The sequence below is a fragment of the Notothenia coriiceps genome, unplaced genomic scaffold, assembly GCF_000735185.1.
Source record: "Notothenia coriiceps isolate Sejong01 unplaced genomic scaffold, NC01 NC01_scaffold00000969, whole genome shotgun sequence".
Taxonomy (NCBI): Eukaryota; Metazoa; Chordata; class Actinopteri; order Perciformes; family Nototheniidae; genus Notothenia; species Notothenia coriiceps.
In genome coordinates this window covers 83,109-103,602 of record NW_011333670.1, presented here as the reverse complement: position 1 = coordinate 103,602, position 20,494 = coordinate 83,109, and the positions used below count along the sequence as shown (strand labels likewise).

Here is a 20,494-nt window from a genome sequence, read left to right as displayed (position 1 = left end):
AGTCATGAAAACATTAAAAACTCCACCGCGTGATGTTGGTATTAGGTTGGACATTTTACATATATTCACTCCGGGTTTCCTATTTAGTTTCACAAACGGTCAGCAGTAAGAGGACGTTAGTAGGTTAATATCCAAGCCCTCGCTCTTAATCTTAACCACAGGCTTTAATTTAGGGGACCGTCAATAAATACATTCAAATTACACAAAACGAAAGTAGTTTTCAATCCCTTTGTGCTAACATGCCACTTCGCCTTTAGTTAAAAAAAACAATGTATTTGTCCTTTTTGATTGCTAATGTTATTATTTACACAATTGATTAAACAAAATATTTGAATAGAAATCTTTCCTTTTTTTCAATAGCTCCTGTACTATGTGTGTCACCCAGTGATATTGCTACACTGCAATACACCCCTACTTTTATTGGATTTTAGGGATTCTACCATTTATTTCTATGAAAATTAAGTATTTTTTTTATATTTTCCACAGTACATTGCTGCAATGATTTGGAGAAAATAAATGGTTTACATGACTTGGAAACTATTTTTAAAAAATGCAGAACTTTCAGAACAATATTCATACAATGAGGTGTGTCATGCATGTCCAATGTAGCAATGCAATCCTGCAATTAGAGTAATAAGGTCACATAACATGGATGCTACTTTAAAAATAATTGAGACCTTTCTATTAAAGCCTGCAGATTTGTCCATAAAGATATTTACATAAAATGGAAGAAGCTCAAATCCTATCAAAAGAAAGGTGTCCTACTTATCCAGTGTAGTTATAGAATGCATTGATTTGGAGTAATAAGGGCACATAATTTGGAAATAACACATTCTCCCAATTATAAATATATATATTTATCCAAAAAAGGTAGAATAAAGTCCAATAAGGAAGAGATGTGTCCTATTTGTCCAGTGTAGTTATACAATTCTGCATTGATGATATACTACTGCAATTTGTTCTTCAAATTGGAGTTATCAGATCACTTCACATCAAAGCTGTTGAAGAGAACCAAGAACATTAAATGTAAACAAAATTAAGATCTTCACATGAAATAGAAGGTGAAGAAAAATTCAAATCTACTTGTCCATTGTAGTAATACGATGCTGCATTGATTTGGAGTCACATGAGATGAAAGCTATTCATAGTTATATAATAAACATACCATTGACAAAGCCAGTAGGTAAGCAGGTAAGCATTCATTTTTCAATTGAGAAATGAATGTCCTGGACAGCATTTATTTCCCAGCTTCATCACATAATTAGTCATGAGTTACAGATACAATAATGGGCCCTTCGGCAAGTTAAGTGCAAATAATATCAGTAGCTTTCCAGAGAGTTGTGTAAAAAAAACGATATATGGCGTCTGTTGTCCTGACATAAAACTGACATTGACATACAGGCATACTTGTAACTTAACATTGACAAAGGACTAGTTGGTGTTTGCATTGGGAAAGGGAATGGCTGAATATTGAGCAAGATGTGAAGGGTCTCTACTTTGCAAAGCTAGTGAATGTTTCTTTCATATGGTCCTCTGGGTCTGGTGGGCGTGTGTTCTGGGGGTTAGTTGCACGTTTTGTTCATCAGGCCTGCCCTCCCCAATGTTGGGTTTACAGACAGGCCGTCACTGGTCCAGACACACACACACACCAATACCCCAAAGACCATGGGAGAGGTCAGGAGTCAAACAAACAAAGAGGAGACAGTAGTATTACAGGTACGTTGGCAGGTCCTTCTCCACCACCTGCAAAGAGAAATAAGTAGACCTTTACTATAACCAAGAGGGCAAATGGGGAATGGCCCCATGGAAATATATACATTGTTCACTTCAAATGCAAAATAACATTCCCTTTTTACAGTCTTCTTCAAGCATATACGTAAGATCTAAAAATACAAATAACTAACTATCAATCAAATGAATGGCAAATGCAAGAAATTGGTCCCACTGTTACACTTTGCATTAAATTAAACCGTGTTTTATTTGGAGCTATAAATAACTTTATTCAAGTTCTTAAAAAAAAAGAAGAAACTTGAATAAACCTTAAATTCAAATGATTATATGGTTCCTTTGGAAATATATTAAAACTACATTAAAATACAAATGTTTTGAAAAGCAGTGACTGCCACTTACGCTGGGATCATCTGTCGGCCCATATCTCTTCACCACTTGTCCTTCTTTGTTTATCAGAAACTGTTAAGGGATAAGATATCAAAGGATAAGCACGTGTATTTTTAATGTAGTTGAGGATCAATGAAGATGCATTTTAAAAATAAAGTGCTAACTGCATTAACCAATTACCTTTGTGAAATTCCATTTGATGTTACTGTGAAGCAAGAGAGAAAAAGTATTACAACACCGTTATAGCCCCAATGGAACAATTCCTCAGTCAAAGTCGGTTAAAATGGATTACAAGAGTGACCAGTTTCAAGGGACGATAGTTCTTAATTTAATTCAGATAACTTCTCAAGCCACTCCTGCAGCATGTTCTACTTTGCTGCTGTCCCGATACCATTTATATGCTCAGTAAGTTATATGTATTTTCCCAGTATATGGTGAAATGCACTGCTTTATGCTCAGTCAGCAAGCAGGTGCATGTGTAGATTTTGTGACAAATCACCACTTTTTAAGCTTACATGGATGGAATATAGATTATAAGGCTACGTTATTTATAACACAAATGATATAAATATTGTAGCAAGTGAGTAGTTAAATTCCCTTTTTAATACTGGCGCACAGTTATTCTTTTAATAAGATGACCATGATAGAACAATCTCTTCGATGCTGTGAAAAACTCTTTACAACCCCAGCCAGAGCGAATGAGAAACAAAGAAGAAGTAGTGCAATGAAGAAATAAGGGTGCATGTGAAAAGAGAAGAACTTTATTCTTACAATAAAACAATTGCAAATGATATCAAATGTATCTAAATACCACTTGTATCTCCATACATCTCCCAACTTTTAGAGATAAAATGTGGCCACACTTCTAAGACATTTCACTTATGGGTCATAGCTCTAAAGCAAACAGAAAGATAAGACAATAACTCACTTTCCCAGGGTTCCCTTGCCTTTGGGCTGTGCCTTCATCCACTTCCAAAGAGGGTGAGCCTTGTCTCCATTCACCTCAATCTTACTGAAGAGGTCAAACTCGGCATTGTAACCTTTGGCAAACTCTTTAATATCTGCGTCAGTCCCTGGCTCCTGGATTGAACAAAAAGAAAATGTGTTAGTAAAGTTTACATATAAGTTATAAATATGAAGCCCTTTTTCAAATGTTTTTTTAATTACCTGTCCTCCAAACTGGTTGCAGGGGAAGCCCATGATGCGTAAACCTTTCTCAGCGAAGCGGACGTGCATTTCCGCTAGCTGAGTGTAGTTTACCTTGGTCTTTCCTCATTTAGAGGCAACATTTACAACGATGCAAACGTATCCTCTGACAGAAGAAAAAAACAAAATAAAGTTTGAAATTAGAAAAGTTTCCTGCAAACTACTGCTATAGTTAGATCATTTATTGATCCCAATTTAGGATGTTAATTATTTATTTTGTTCCATGACAAGAAATATTCCACACCATACTGCTGTGAATTTAAACTCTATTAAAGTAATCAATTCCTTTCCTTTATTAAACCACAAGAACACATGAAATGATGTGTTTATTTCACCTGTATTTTTCAAGAGACTCCTCATTGCCATCAATATCATTGGCAGAGAATTCATAGATGGACTTGGCAGACTGCCAATCTCCCACCTGAGCACACTGCATGGAGGGGAAGAATAGAGATTATATAAGGTTAGAGTGTATGATTAAGCAAGACATCTTATAGTAGGGTTGTTCGGGGCTAAAGTCCATTGAAGTAAACCAAAGGGCAAAACTAAGTTCAGGACTAAGAAATCAACAAGATGACTCACAAATTCTGAAAGACAAGTCAAGCTAATGCAAGTCAAGACAAGACTGTTCCGTCTGTGCTGCATTGGATCCAGTGATTGCGGTGATTCAGGGCACCTGGGTCTGGTGTCTGCTCCTATCTAGGGGCTCTCTGCTTTCTCCTGCAGGCGACCGGCTCTGAGGAGTAAACCCAGTGTCTATCTTGACGTGTTTGTGAAAAATAAACACCTTTTTATACCCGTTAATGTGTTGTGTCCCCTTTTTGTTGTGGCCTTCTTAGCCAGGTCGCAACACGCTCTAATAAAAAATGTAATGCATTATTATTATTAAGAGACCTTCATCCATGTCTAGCAACATACCATATTAGAAATATTAAAGGATCTAGTAATGTTATCAGAGGGGGAAAAAGTACTCAGATCTTGTACTTAAGTAAAAGAACTAGAGTGTATGGAATACTTTGTTGCAATTAGAAGTCCTGCAATCAAAATGTTACTCAAGTACAAAAGTCTAAGTACTCATGCAGATCGGACCGTTTGAGAAAAATACATAGGCTATCATATGTTTTGATTATAATTATTGATGTATTAAAGTGTTATCAAAGCTGGTAAAGGTGCAGCTAGTTTAAATTACTTTGTATACGGCAGGGTAGCTTGTGAATTTACTCCAGCTGTAGCTAAAGTCTTATTTAAGTGTTGTTTATATTTAATTAACCTGCAAATCTGAAAAGTAACTTAAGGTATTCAATACATGTAGGCTATTGGAGTAAAAGTACACGATTTATGTCTGAATTGTAGTGGAGTACAAGTACAAAGTAGCATTATATAGAAATACTCTTCGAGATACCAAGTAAAGTCCAAGTCGCTCAAAAAAAAAAAATTGTACTTAGGTGCAGTACTTGAGTATACACTTAACACCACTGAATGTTATTTAATTAGCCATTATGCTTTTGTTAAAATTGTTAAAATCGAGGGAATGAAAGCATAGCACATAATGCTTCTCCTGATCACATACATTAAGATCAACCAAGACTGTTGCCACAATGCCACGGATTATTGGCAATTTGAACAGCATCGTTATCCTTTCACGCTTTATTACACCGTATTGATTGAACGCAGTACAACCAGCTAGCTGATAACAGTGACGCTTTCATAACAGAAAAACCGAGAAATGTGAGGCGATTCAGCTGCTCCGCGTGTCTGTAGCAGTAAACCGTTAGTTACAAACCCTATTGACAAATCCCTTCCTTACATTAGCTTGAGGCTTCCTCACGACCCTAGCTTTAGTGGCTGCGTCAACATCGGACCCATTTTTCCGTTACACCGCATTTAAAAATAGAAACGATAAGTCTGACCTACGTTCAGCGTACAAGCAGAAGCGGACACATACATGTTTTTTAGACATAGCAGGAACAGAGATAGACATATTTTATTATGATCCATACACTTACCATGCTTCTCACTACTCCTCTGCTTCCTAACAAACCTAACAAAAGTGTAGATTTGTACAGCCACATTTCCGCTGAGACCTTTGTCATGTGATCTGTTAGCACCGCCCACCGAGTGACGCACTGCCCTCCCCTTCCGGTGGACCTCCATGTGACCTTATTTCGGAAAAATTATTTATTGAAGTCTTTTGATCCCGTTTGAATTGTGCCACGAATTACACATATGATGTTTGTCAATTTAAAAGATAATTTTGCAAGACTACAAAAATGTGTCGTAAAACTGTGAAGTAACAACATTTTTTATGTGAAACCCTCAATGAACTACATCTCTTAGGGGTGGGCGATACTACAACATCTGGATTCGATCCGATACCAAGTATTTCAGGGCCAGTATCGCCGATACCGATACATATACTTTTTAAAATGAAAAGCGTTTTATGTACTTTCATATAGGGGAGAGCTGCATTACATGATTTTTGAGCTGAAAGAATCATACATAGACTAAATCTGAATTCATTTTCATGATTAAAGTTTTTATTGACAAATAAACGTTTTACTTTTGCAAATTTAAAGTGCAAACATGAAAAATAACAATACAAAGTGGCCACAGTAGAAAAAACAGTATTTGAAAACGGCAGACACCACTGCTATTTGTCGCTCTTTTGCCAAATTGTGTCATCATTCATGTTCCCACCCTAATAGTTACATAAAACGTTTGGGCAAATGCAGGTCCAAAATGAATTTACTTTTAGTTGTCTTATTTGCTCTCCGCTCCTGAGGGAAGTATCTTGCTTTTTAGCTATTACAACATTCTCCACTAAAGTCCTCAGCTAGTTACCAACTTTGAATATCTTTGTTTTTGGAGCTTTAAGCAAAAGGATTGTGTGATGTTGGTGTTAATCGCTCACTGAGGAGGGACAATCTCATAGGATCACTTTGGAATTATAACACTTTCGTGCCTAAACATGTTTTTGCGATGGGGAAGCATCAGTTTCTTTGAAACATTGGACTACAACAAAAAGCAGGCGTATACAAACTCATATTCATCTGTATCTGCTCTAGAATTAGAAAAATGCATTCACTGATCTGTCACAAACCAGCTAAAAGTGTGTGTGAAAGGAGATAAGCAAGGTTAATGTGACAATAAAATGTTGCTAATGCCAAACAAATGTTGATCAAACCCTAATCTGGAGATGTGGAGCCTGTATTAAGGGAGATTGTGACTGGCTTTAATGAGCCTGGTGGAGAAAGAGAGGCTGAGAGGAATGGATGTACAGTTACCCCGCACATGTGTTTATTCTCCCTACCCAGTAGGAAATTAAATACTCTATCATTTGTTGCTGCAAGTTCACCCTTATGGCTCAGTACATATGTGCACATAAGCATATGTAGAAGCAATATTTTTTATTGGTGTAAAGGTTGAGTATATTATATGCTACTGATGTGTCAAAAGTAAGTATTTATAATAATAATAGTTTTACTGTAGTTGGAATCTGACAGGGTTTGGTTTTAAAATGCAGAAAAGCTGTTGTTTAGTTCTTCTTCCAACAGAGGGCACCATCTAACTGTAGGACAGAATTATATTCTTAAACAAAACAAAGTCGAGAAAGGGCGAGATAATGATTTTAGAAAGATCTGTAATGTATGGAGTTGATTTTTATGAGAAGATAGACTATGCACATGTTGCATTGGATATGTGTTTTTTATGAAGGCCCTATAAAGTGAAACTAGTGTAAGGATTTGTGCTTTTTCCTTTTGCACATTCTTTTACATCCTTTCACATTAAAAACCATCAAAACCAAAGCATTTTTTTTCTTCTTTTGATTACACTTAAACTGGGCCAAGGACAAATTCATGTTCATGTCCTTGTTCTGAGGCGTTGCTTAGAAATAAACTACATTGTTCTGATGTCAGACTGATACCTCAATTAAAGTCCCCATGAACAGCATTTTGCTTCTTTAATTGGATGTAATCCTAAGGGATCACTCAAACATGTAAAGCAACAGGAGATCAGTTGGTACATTTAGAAAGGCAATTTCTAATATTTAGAATGGATAAATAAATAAGTAATTGGTGCCTCCCACCTATTACTCCTGTGTGGATACAATTTAATATCTTATTTTACTTCTTGTAGTTGTTGTCACTGGTGTACACAATTCATCCAGACTGTTTAAGTGTTTGATATAAAGCAACATTGTACAGGAACTAAAAAGCTATGACTGTGAATCATTTGATCAATCAATATTCCGAGGAAATTAGAAAAGCTATACAATGACAGACACTAAATAACATCATATAATTCTTTTGTATGAAATGCCTCAAGATTAATTATCAAAGTATTTGAGCATAAAACTATTGATATACATGTGTTGGGTTTGTTCAATTTTACTTGTTATTATATATCATCGCTGAGGTTGATAAGCTGCTCTGCACTGCATTGCCTGGGTCAGCTAGGCCAGCGACTACCTTTGATAATTAAATGGAAGCTGCTTGTTAGTAGAAAAATGTGGTCGTCTGTCCTCTATCACACACATTATGCATGCTGGCAGGCACAGTTAGTGTGCTCGGGTGATGTGGATGCTATGTCTTCCAAGGAAGAGGCTTTTAATTAGGGTTTGACAAAACACAGAAACTGCCACAGGTTTCCACCTGAAACATCCAGTTCAAAGCCCCTAATTAAACACCTCACATATGGCCAATTAAAAATCATACGAAAGGGGTTCTGCTGCAAAAGAGTGAATGTGTGTGTGTGTGTGTGTGTGTGTGTGTGTGTGTGTGTGTGTGTGTGTGTGTGTGTGTGTGTGTGTGTGTGTGTGTGTGTGTGTGTGTGTGTGTGTGTGTGTGGTAGAAGGCAGACTCAGTACTTCGTTGCTGTGGTAAAGTAGTGTTTTTTTCCACTTACTGTAGCTGTACTTAAATAATTGTTTAGGCTGTACAAATAGCCTGAAATAATATTAAAATGTATGTGCACCTGTTGCACACACACACACACACACACACACACACACACACACACACACACACACACACACACACACACACACACACACACACACACACACACACACACACATTAATGCACACACTCACACAAGTCGTGTTTTGCTTTTATTCAAATGATGAGGCTAATAAGGTCACAAGATGACATTTCAAACTGATGCATGACACCCTTTTGTGAAAAACTGTACAACAGGTCTGATATGACTTGAAATCCCAAGGAAAAAGGTTTATTTACTTGTTTGTTTGTTTACTTTAACACAGCTGACTTGTTGTAATTTAATGAACTCACCCCACCTGTGGCAGTGCTGCCCAGCAAGCCAACAGCTGTTTCAGGTAATGTGTGCAAACCTGGTGCAAACATCACGTCATGCATGCAGGCATCCGCGTCTCTGCATTGACTTTACATGTAATCGCGCCGCCCTCAAACATCGCATCGCGTCCGATGTGAACGCAGCATTGGCAAAGCATACTTACCTTTAAATCTTTTTATAATAATTGCACACATAAGTTTGGGACAACAATGAGGAGAGGAAACACGAGGGGTTGAGAGTGTACGTGTTCTTTTTTCCCTCCAGCTGGTAAAGTGTATTATTGATAAGAAAGTCTGCTTACAGGACAGGTTATACTTCTCTATTTGTTTCACTGGAAATTGCTGCACATTCATCCTGCTATAATGAACGTATGGACCTGTTCCGGATGGCAGAAAGCTTCATTGTTTATTTTCATTTTTTTCAATCAAAGAGTTATGACGGGTCATACACCAGAGTCAGTTAACCCGGTTTAAATGATGAGAACGTGTATTTGTGAAGAGGCCGGCTATAATGAATAGGAACACATGGAAAACACAGAAAAACATCTAGTTTAATATTCAAAAAACAACAATAAACAACAACAGTTGCCTAGGAACAACCTCTGCTAAACCTGACTCCCGACCACCCCCCCCCCACACAAACACGCACATACGGAGCTATGCACACCATGTGAGATATCAGATGCTTCAAGATAAGTTAGGGTTATTTCTTACTGTTCCTTAGCAACAACTTTGCTGTTTTCTTGCCTTCCCCTATCTCCGTCAGCTCAGCTGGAGATTAATAGTCAGAGAAAGAAATTAAATTGACCACAACACTTTATCAGTATTTTCTATTTCAAAGCAGAATTCAAATTGGCACAAGCTGCATTGGACCACTGGCCGGGAGAAAAATATATGTTTTCTTTATTTAAGAATTACTGCTTTGTGGCATACTCTAGGCTGGAGGTGGTTATTGCCATTAACTTGTTTACTAAAGAGGAATGACTCATATAACATTACAGTTACAATCAGCACATCAACATTGAGTGCAATCTATACTATTTCAGAACAACCTGAACTTTTTTGCAAAGATTCAAAGGCTTTATGCACAGTAGCTATAAATAAAAGAATAAAGAAATACAATAGTGCAAGTGACAAATGATTGCAAATAAGATGTATGAATAGAATATATTTAACACATACAGTAGAATAATATAAAACAGAATGTTAAAATAAATATTGTACAGAAGACTCAATTGTATTATTATATAAATATGTGCATAGGTGGAATGAACAGATGTTAATAACATATTTTACCTGCTGTGATGGCAATAACAGATGTGCTAGGAGGAGCCTATGCCTGCTATAATATCTCAACGCCTCAAGAGACACACGGATGGTCTCATTAATATCCGGATATGCATTATTGCTCTCACATCAAAATCAAATAAGCATCATGCTGACAAAAACACTGATTTGAACACCTACCACATTATTGCATGTTTTAGAATATGAAACTTAGAGTGTAATGAAAACAGATGGCAAACTATATTTGCATTGGCAGAGATTATTTTACATTTAACCCTTAAACTCTGAGGGGCTTGGTTGGCAAGGCAACAGATTCTGCAGTCTGTTTCCCATGACTGCGTCTCAATAGTCCAGATCAGCCTCCTTATCCCTCCATCCTCATTGAGTAACGCAAGTAAGACCAGGCACGCCTTGTGTTCAAAGCTTCAGGGTTTGGCTGACAGGCAATTGGCAGCTCACTACATCCTTCCCCCATAGCTCTTAAATCCAAACCGGCACTGCCTGAACTGCTTGTAACCATTTGAACCTTAAATAAATAGAAGACTATATTTTAGCTTTTTGGGAAACCTCAACATGCGTTAAGAATATTGCGGTCACAAACAGAAAAATAAACTTTAGACAATATATCATGTGTTCTGTTGAAACAAGAACAGAACTCTTCAACTGTTTCAGAAAGTTTTACATCTGGTAGAGAGCAGGTATAGTTTATTAAACCCTAATAATTAGGAAGGAGCTTGTGTTGACAGCTGCAATTAGTACTTTTTTTGAATGGGAGATACAATATTCATAAGAATACACATGAGAAAATACACATCTTTAGGGTGAATCAGAGTGCAAAAAACTGGGATGGCATTGTGATGTCAACCAGGACTTGATCCTAGGCACAGCTGACTTCAGTATGAAATGCAACAAAGCTCACAAGGCCTGAAAGAACCCATGGCAGTTATATGGCATGTGCTGTAAATCACCACCACACACACAATGCCAAATAGCAGTGGCATGGTCTTTTAAATGACTAAAATAACTTGTTTGTTTTTTCACTGAAAGAGAAAATCAATAGTACTCATGTTACTGTGGACATACCACTTAGGAAGTGTTGGTAGGCGTTTTATTGAACTTTTGAGCCAGCCAGGCATGCTGTTCACTCTTTATGCTAAGCTAGGCTAATCACCTCCTTTGCTATACTTCTACATGGTTAAAAAACAGAGTGGAATCGATCCTTCATCTATGCTTATTTTCCTGAGAGTAATTTATGAGAAGGCTTGGAGTTTAACACGGTACAGAGAGGAGGAAACCAATTGGGACATAATGGCTTGTATTGCATCCCCTCAAAGCAATATTTACTTTTTGTTATTCGTAATATTTTAGAACGCATGTTTTTCAGCATGGGCTATGTGTGACTAAAACATTTGGTGATCTTTTAAATTGAGGACATTTCCAAGTGGAACAGTAAAGAAACTGGAGTACTTCTGGAGGAAGTCTGCTTGTGCCTGAGCGATGGTATGGCTTTCCCAGAGAACATTTCACAATAACCATATTCAATTTTAATCTGTCATGGAGTGAAAAAGACCTGACAGGAAAGAAAAACGTTAAAAGTATGTGAAAAGGTTCTGCTTTAACTTATCTGTGATCCTGTGGATGTTTTTGACAACATTTCAAGGAAGCAGTAGCTGAAAGACTATGCTCAAATGTGTTTGATTACTAACTTGGCAAAGGGGAAGGCGGCTGTTTATAGATCTCCTTATGGATCAGTCTGCTCACATTCACACAATGACATGAAAATGACTGGAACAAGCTCCAGCAGAATAGTAGCTCCGAAACACCTTGTTATGGAGAATTGACTCAAAAAACAGTAGCTGCATCTATTTCATAAAAGTAAATGAACATATGAATATGGCTACTCACTAAGGTTGTGTTCTCCGGAGAGATGAGGAACATGAGTTATGCCAGAGAAAAAAAACTGAATGTACTTGTTAGTATTTATGTCACTCTTTAAAGTTGAATGATGTAATGCTGGCAATCGCAGGACGACACCTTTGCTACATGTACTTTCAAAAAAGATGTGATGAGTGTTTTTAGAAATATCAGAAAGATACATCTGTTCACCTGCTTCACAGCAATACTCAGCAGCTGTCTTCAGAAGAGGCATTCCTCTTTAATGTCTCTCTGTTTTTCTTCTTCTAATTATGTCTACCCCTGCATCTTTCTTTTCTTCTCCCTCCCCTTTCACACTTTATCTCTTTGGGGTCTACATCCTGCTGTGTTTCCTGTCCTTCCTGCAAGCAAATTAGGTTATGTGTAATGGTTCCTCCTCCTTAACTATACAATTCATTTGCACAAGCGCACAAATACAAACAAATAAACTGAATTAGTTTGTGTTTCACCAGCATTTCTGTAAGAATGATATATAACACTGTTGGTCATATCTGCCTTTGTTATTGCTTGCATCGACTGGCTCTGCAAAAACGACAAAGCATTAATACGTATATGTAAGATTGAAAAAAACAACTGATAAATGCAATAAAGAAGCCGTTTAACTTGTTTTTGTTCTAGATAATAGTCTGGGTTCTTCGCACGAGATACTGACACATTGCATGGCAGGAAAAAGTCATCTCCTCACCTCGATTCATCCCCTTTGCAATCTTCTAAAGACCTTTCCGGATATTCCTAAAGGAATTAACTTGGTAAATATCAAAAAGACCCTTGAGGCCTTTTTCAGCATATAACCTCCATTGACTTATCATTTTGTGGCTTAGAGATCCTAAAGCCTTTTTAAAGGATTCTCAATGTGACGGGAAGATAAGGACAGAAAAAAGCTAGTACCTTGATAGAAGCAGTGCGTATATTCCACACATTACAACACAGTGGTGGATAATGCATTATTATTAAGGGAGCTAATTACATAATGCATGTGGTGTGCTGTAACAAAATGTTATCCTGTTTTTTATTCAAATCCACATTTTAAATATTTTTTGTGTGTGTTGGTAAAACACTTTTTTATTGGACATTATTGAAGTTTCAATTACTGCAGTACCCACGCTGTATTGCACTTGATTAAAAAAGTGTTTGTTCTTTACCACCTTTGCTGTTCAGCATCATTGTTATCACAAAGAGAGATTGAAGTTCATACAGAACAACAATTCTCTATTTCCGTAATCACAATGAGCCAATATGTGTTTTATCCTCATACCTTTGTTGTGATTTGATACGAAAGACATTTCTGAGACTTGTCGTCAGCTTAGCTCAGACTGAAAGGAGGAAACTATCAAACCCATACCGTTGTGAGTAATTAACACAGTCTATGGTAATTACACACTCCTGTGGCTATGAAGCATAACCAACTAAGGCTGCATATATGCCATGCTATAAATACACCTGATTGAAGGGATAATTGTATGACAGGAAGTTTCATCACATTGAGCAATTACAAGTACATACACTGAAACAGACCTTTCACTGTATTGTCAGACTTTGAAATGTTTGCTAATCAATACTCTTCTTTTTCAGTAATGTCCAAAGTTTACAAAAGACAAAATACTAGAAAGGATTGGAGTTTTCTGGAGGAGAAGCCCTTGAGAATGTCAGGTTTGAACAGACACAGTGGATTCTATGGATGTAAATGTGATCTCCCTCTCTTTCCCCCTCAGTTTCAGTTCAGTGGGCTGTATATGAGCATGACATTTCATCGTTGCTTTAGCAACAGAGAGAGACTCACTACCTTTTTCTTGGGGTTACATATCCCTACACCATATGTGTGTGAAGGCATATACCTGTAAATGTAATAAAGGTGTATTTGAGTAAGTATATTTGGTGATAATCGCTGAGGGAACTGTGTGGGTGGCTGTCCCATTGAAGTCCATCCTTTATTGGCTCATAACTGATCATTGGCAGAACAACAGGTTGTTTCAATCTGTATATCCAAGCTTTCTATGCTTTCAAACTGTTATAAAGTGTTAATTGTATTTGTTTATTCAGATTAAACAGAAGGACAATGGATTTCTAATGACATCCAAGTTAGTTGGCACCTGTTTCCAACTATCTGGAGGCTGGTAAGTCTCCAACTGTAGTTTGTGGGAGTGTTAACGATACAAATAAACCCTTGCTAAATGTGAACTGTTATTGTCTCCTTTATTGCACCACAATGATGCCATTGTGAGCACCTTTGGTGGTCCAAGAAATTAAAAAACAGCAGTGAGTAAGCTGATCTTTTATATGAAGTCTGTTCGCAAGATAGCAGGGGCCGTGCTGGTCATGAGTGTTCACGCTTGTTTTTAAGTCATAATAATTTTGCATTGGTGATTCATGTAAAAACAAACACTAATTCATTTGGAAGTAAGCCCGTACAGCAAGCCAGAAATACAATGCAGTCAAAGCCAGGCAAGTTGTGTCAACTATCTGTAGATTTCTCTTGACATAATTGTTCTCCAAAGGATTTCTTCAAGCTTACAGCATCTCATAATAAGACAGATGTCACATTTCTCACCGTTACATCACGCACACTGTAACAAGGCGAATCCTCTGTGTGCTGACGGGGCATGCCAGTGAGATGGTTTACAGGGTTTTATCACGCTTCTTCACATCAGACAAAATGGCTTCTTTCAATACTATAGCTCCCTATGGTGGGAGGACATTTTAACAATCCCCTAACTCCCTTACTTATGGCTGCTAAGCTTGCCTTCTCCCCCTCGGTTAATGGTGAGAAGGTTCACCACTCTAAATTCATAGTAGCTATGGCTGTCTCTGGCTATGTTTCTGAATGACTGTGAAATAATTCTGAAAGGAGTCTTAAATGACCATTTCATGATTCAAAAACTGCAGGGGCTAATAAGGCGCATGAGGAAGATAAAAACTGCCACAAAAAGTTAGCATCCTCGCTAATTAGGGAAATGTGTAGAAGACATGTCAATAAAAAGATAGAAGTGTTCTTGTATAGCAGTGAAGGTAGTTAATTTATAGGTATAATAAGTAAAGATGTACGAAATGGAAGTTCTTTTATTCTAACATGACCTGACTGAGATTGACTTCTAATGTAACAATAGCCAATGTGTGTCATGACTTTCCAATAGCCACCAATTATAGATTTTAGTTCCGGAGAGCAGCCCCTTTTACCTTTCACCACGTAAGAAGCAATCATTCACATTTTCATGGTGATGCAGGGCAATGAGTCATCCACATGTTGCCCTTATAAACATTTTGTTCAGGGTGTATTGACTCAAGAGAGAGACTACACAAAGGAGCCTTAAGGGTTCCTTGTTTCATTTAATTCCTCCTATTAGCAAAGTACTTTATTCCCGCTACTCCGTTCTTCTCCCCTTGGGCTTTGGGTTGAAACTGAACAACACATTCAGAGGCAGTGGGATGTATTTTCTGCAGCAGAGAGAGAATAAAAAATAGGCTATACACACACACGACTAAATATTTTCATGAGAAAAACAACAAAGAAACTGCAGCCACAGACAAATTGTCCCCCAATTAAATGCTACACTGCCCCCATTTGTATTTGTCTCTTTTCCAAAGTATTTGATTTCCTAACTGAACTCTGTGTTATGTCAAAAACACTACGTAATCAGACAATTAAAAATGCTTTACTTGTCTTTTCGTTGCTTAAGGAGATGGTAAGACTCCAGGAAGAGGTAATGGAGTCAATAGTTTCAAGAAGTATTGACATCTGTTGATTGTGGAACTAATCAAGCTTTTCTTGTCTGCCATGATTCATTCATTGATTTATTTGTATCTGTGATGAACTCAGGCTGTTGTGTTAGCCTCTTGTCAAAAATATAAAACGTACCATTTGGTTGTCCCTTCTTTTCTCTCAGTCTGTCGAAGAGACACTGTTCATTGCCAGCATATTGTGTAAGGATTCATCATGCTGCCGTTGACAGATTTGACTGTAAGCCACTTGTCAAAATGCCACGCCGTAACAAGGGATGGAGAAAATGTTCTCGCAAAACGCTCACGGACGAGAAGAAAGGCAGGCGGAGTTTAGCAAGAAGTAGCCATGTAATTGAAGGATGCAATACAAAAGCACATATAATTTGTGACATTGAAAAAGTACATTATCGGACAACAGAGGGACAGAATAGTTACATATTATATTGTCCTGTAAAAACGTGCCTTGGCATGACTTCAATTATGTTGGTAACTAATTGACTAGAACACATTTTCTGTACAAAGGATTTAGTTTTGTTTATGCTCACAGTTTAAGTTTAGTTCCAACATTGAAACATGATACACATAGACATTTTTTAGCCTAAGCTGTAAAGATTTAACTGATGGATATAACTGATTCACAACCTGAGGCGCTTTGCATAGGCAATGTCCCCATTTGGCCGTGCCTGTTGCAAAATCAGATGCAACATGAGGTATGTCATATGCTACAATAAATGTAGAATGCTGCTACTTTATAAGAGTTTCTGTATTTAAGAAATAAATACTGGGATTAATGCTACATTTATATTACAAAAACATTGCACAGACATCAGAGAAGAATTTTTGTTTCAGGAAATACAAAAATGGGAAACAAACTTGCCATATTTTGCCACATGGAAAAGTGTTTGGCTCCAAATACCAGATCACCCATTCTCTAGGAGGAGATTCAGGTGATAGGGGGGGGGGGGTTACCTTGGTTGCTGATTGGCTAATGGTTACACAAGCCAAAAAATCGTTATGACATCATAAAGTAGCCAAAATCTGATCAGCTCATTTTCAGACAGGTTTTTATATAAATGGACCAGGAGAAAAAGAGAGAGAATATTTTTTTCCTGAAACTTTTAGAATCTCTTTATACAGAGGGGACACATGTTGATGTATAAAAGACATGAAAAAGTGGATTTTGCATAATAGGTGACCTTTAACACATCTGGAACAGCCAAAGACACAAATGAGAGCAGCAGTTGCAGGTGAACGCACTGTTCTTGTGTGGCGGATGAAATATCACAGGTCTATAACAAACGACTCACAGAATGTCATTCAGAATGTGGCATATGTGATTGCTCCATATGAGGGATCTCATATAAACTGTAGGCATATGGTATACTGTATAAACAGAGATTAGGTTTGGTATAGGCCTATTTGGTGGTGTGTTAATTCTTCCACACTGGAAGAGTTCAATGTATGTTTGTGAGCATTGTTAAGTCTGCTGTGACTGAAGGATGGGGATAAGAATTATTGAATTGGCAGCTGATACGTTTAAGTTGTGCTTACTTTATGTTTACTGAGGATAGTCGTGTACTGGAAATGGAACTGCATATGTTCACAACATGTACACAAAGTCCCTGGTCTAAGCTGAGTTACTTTCATAGGCTAATAAAACAACTAAATACTATGGTTGACAAACACGCCACACCAAATACTAAATACAGCTACAACATTTGGAATCTAAAACATTTTTTAACATTTGAAATGGAATATTTGCTTGTTACTTACGTGGGTCTGCCATTTGTTTCCTCCATTCAACAATATTTCTGCTTAATCGTTTTTGTGCAGCTCTTCAGCCATGCAGATAAATGTAATAAATGCTGTCAGGGTTTTTGCAAGTTACAGTTTTAGTTAGCTCTTAAATAAGCTCAAAGGCACATAATGAGCATTTCTGACAATTTGTCAATTTGGTTCCACACGTTATGGGCAAAGAGCATTTTCATTAAAATGAGGAGAAGAAGCGGTTGCTAAAAGCTCTGCCTTCAGAGGATTTGAATGATTTGAACTGAGCTGAGAACCTCTGTTTTATGTGTTGAATGGGCTCAGAGTGGCACATCAAATTAAATGACTCCTTTTAGTGTGTTTTTATTTGTTCTTGTTCCCTTATCCTGCAGGCAACTGTTTTACAGATGGTACAGGTCAACTCTTCACTTTGTACATACTTCATCTTCTTCATCCCCTCTCCATCTGGCTCCTCTTTTTTTATGTTTGTGGTGTTTACTAGTGCTGTGTACACTCATGGCTTCTGGTCTGTTGGTCTGTGTATGTGATAATCCTAAAACACATTTATCACCCCAACTCCGAGGACCAACACTGAACAACACAGTATACACTCTCTGATTAGCTGAATGTTTACCTCGGTGCCCGCCGGCTCCTAACCAGATGGGTCGGTTGTCTCCGAGCCATAAAGAGGATATCAGTTTGGCAGCGGAATGAGCATCGGGCCAACCAAAACACTGCCATTAAACTGTGTTTATTCTCTGCACTCTGAAACAAATAAAAGGTTTATGAACAAGATCCTCCACAGCAAGTAATGTCAGCAGAGAAAAAGAAGCACATGACATGCTAATGTGCATTTAGGACAACACTACTTCTATGTATCTGCCAGTGGTGTGGATTTATGCTACACGACTTATTTATGTATCCGAAACAAACATCGGATGACTTTAAACTTGACTTGACAAAAATCAGACCAATGTTTATGGTTATATTGTTAGAGTTTGACAAATAGTTTGATGATATTTAGTCAACTACTACGTTCTATAAAGAGCATGAGTCACATTTCAGAAACAGGTCATAGTTCAGCAGAATCAACTTCCTCTGTGCAATGCTATCTGGAAAAAAGTATTTAGAGTGAAGTAATATCAAGCCGCATATACTTCACTTTTTGCTGAACGGTGTAATGGAGTAAAAAGGTGCTTGTTTTATTTTGTATTAACTTAATCTTATCCTCTTGCATCCACATGACTCACTACCATAGAGCTTTATCTGATCCTAAAAACATTTAGGAGGAAAATTTGGTAATTATGCTAAATTAAATATGTCAGAATCATGCACTTGATTGTAATTATTAATGAATTGATTTGATTTTAAAGCTAGCGAAAGAGGGGCTTATTTAATGTTCATGTTCAAACCTGGAGAAGTTCAAATGTAAACGTATTCGATACTTAGATTTATGCAGTAATGAAGATTACACTGAACTCTTATCACTATTCAAAATATTACTTTTGATTTAAAACACATGATAAAACATTGGTCAATATCACTTTTTCCCCCCAATAAACAAATACTATGAAAAATGTATTTTATGTGTCTCATGATAATCTCGAATGGTAATGTTCTAAAACACAGATGCAAAATATTGTAGGTGCTGTAATCCCTTCGACATTTCGTATGACATTTACTTTGAGTTTTCAGTTTCTCAGAGAGGAACTCAACCCCCAACATTGGCGATGCAAGTAATGAGTACTGAAATCAATTATTTCGTTTACAATTCCAGCAGATACTGTGAGAAAAAAAAAATGTGTTAAGGGGAAATGGAGCTGCTATTTCCCTCCGATGTGGGATCAATTTCTTCCTAAAGGCCTTTAATAAAGAAACCAAAGAATATCCATGGTGAGCCAACCCGCTGTACCCTGTGTCCTGTTTATACACTACAGTACCTTAGTTCTCAATTGATAACCAAGAAAATAAAAAAGACCAACATTTATACTTTTTTCAAAGGTTTTTATGTTCCAGCAATAATGTGAGTGGTTGACGGGTACAGAGTGATTCTAGGTGAGCATATGAAATGTTAAAATAGTGAACAGTATGTCACTTTAACATGGCAGCCACAGTTGTTTATCAATGATTATTTTTAGATTTCGAACGGTTAAGAGCTCATAGCAACCACTCACAGTGTGTCGTAACTCGCAGATTTCTATTTGAATCTCCCTGGGAGGAAATGTTATGAGACATGACAAATACAGAAAGTACATTCAATCAACAGAGCAGAGCGGTTAAAGGCCAAACCTAATGACATTTCATAATATCAACACACCAGTGGACAACCTGTGAATCCAGAGTGACTTTATTTCCTCTCAGATTTCTACCACAAATGAGTTGTACATCGTCAATAAGAACCACATCATAAGGCTTTGCATTCTCTGGATCAATGAACAGTTATAAATCTAACGTCAGCATAGGATTCTTCTTCTGAACACTATGAGTGTCTCTCCCAAATCTTATTGCAATCTTTACATTTACCTTGTACATAGCCTGGGAAAACCCATAGCCAGCAAAAGGTTGCAGAAGGGGGGGAACACTGGTAGTAATGGCAGAGAAGACTAACGGGTTCTCCCACATTTTTTTTCAGGATTGGTGATAATTGGATCAGCTGGTGGTCAGCTACAGTGACGTGCATGGGTATGTGTGTCAATAAAAGTAGTTACTGTAAGAACCAGATTAGAAGTGTGAAAGGCCTCATTAAAACCAGAATAACTTTTTTTAAAAAGCCAATAAAAGCTGTCAGTCACTTAACTGTATGTGCGTGGATGCGTGTGTGTGTGTGTGTGTGTGTGTGTGTGTGTGTGTGTGTGTGTGTGTGTGTGTGTGTGTGTGTGTGTGTGAGAGAGAGAGAGAGAGAGAGAAATATAATTAAAACAATTATAAAACTGCATCATCTAGTAAATAATTTTCATAAGCTCAATTGCCTGGAATCGACAAGTTTATACGTTTACACTATTTTAGAACAAGGTGAGATTAATAAAGTGTGGCGCTTTCCATATTCATACCACCACTGTACCATCCTTGAAAAACACAATTTCTTGAGCTTTGACAATTTTAAGTCTTTTAAAAGTATGTGCTTTTTAAAAAAATGTTTACATGGACTGGC

General features: G+C 37.3%; 1 protein-coding gene across 1 annotated transcript; it reads right to left on the bottom strand.

Annotated features, from left to right (window-relative positions):
* Positions 1 to 1,179: 1,179 nt before the first annotated feature.
* Positions 1,180 to 5,437, bottom strand: LOC104958153 (phospholipid hydroperoxide glutathione peroxidase, mitochondrial). The gene is given in 7 exon segments (XM_010785866.1): positions 1,180 to 1,743; positions 2,131 to 2,190; positions 2,299 to 2,323; positions 3,047 to 3,198; positions 3,286 to 3,430; positions 3,660 to 3,754; positions 5,331 to 5,437. Coding segments are annotated over 7 exon segments (597 nt in total). The 5' UTR covers positions 5,418 to 5,437; the 3' UTR covers positions 1,180 to 1,710.
* Between the last annotated feature and the right edge of the window lie 15,057 nt (positions 5,438 to 20,494).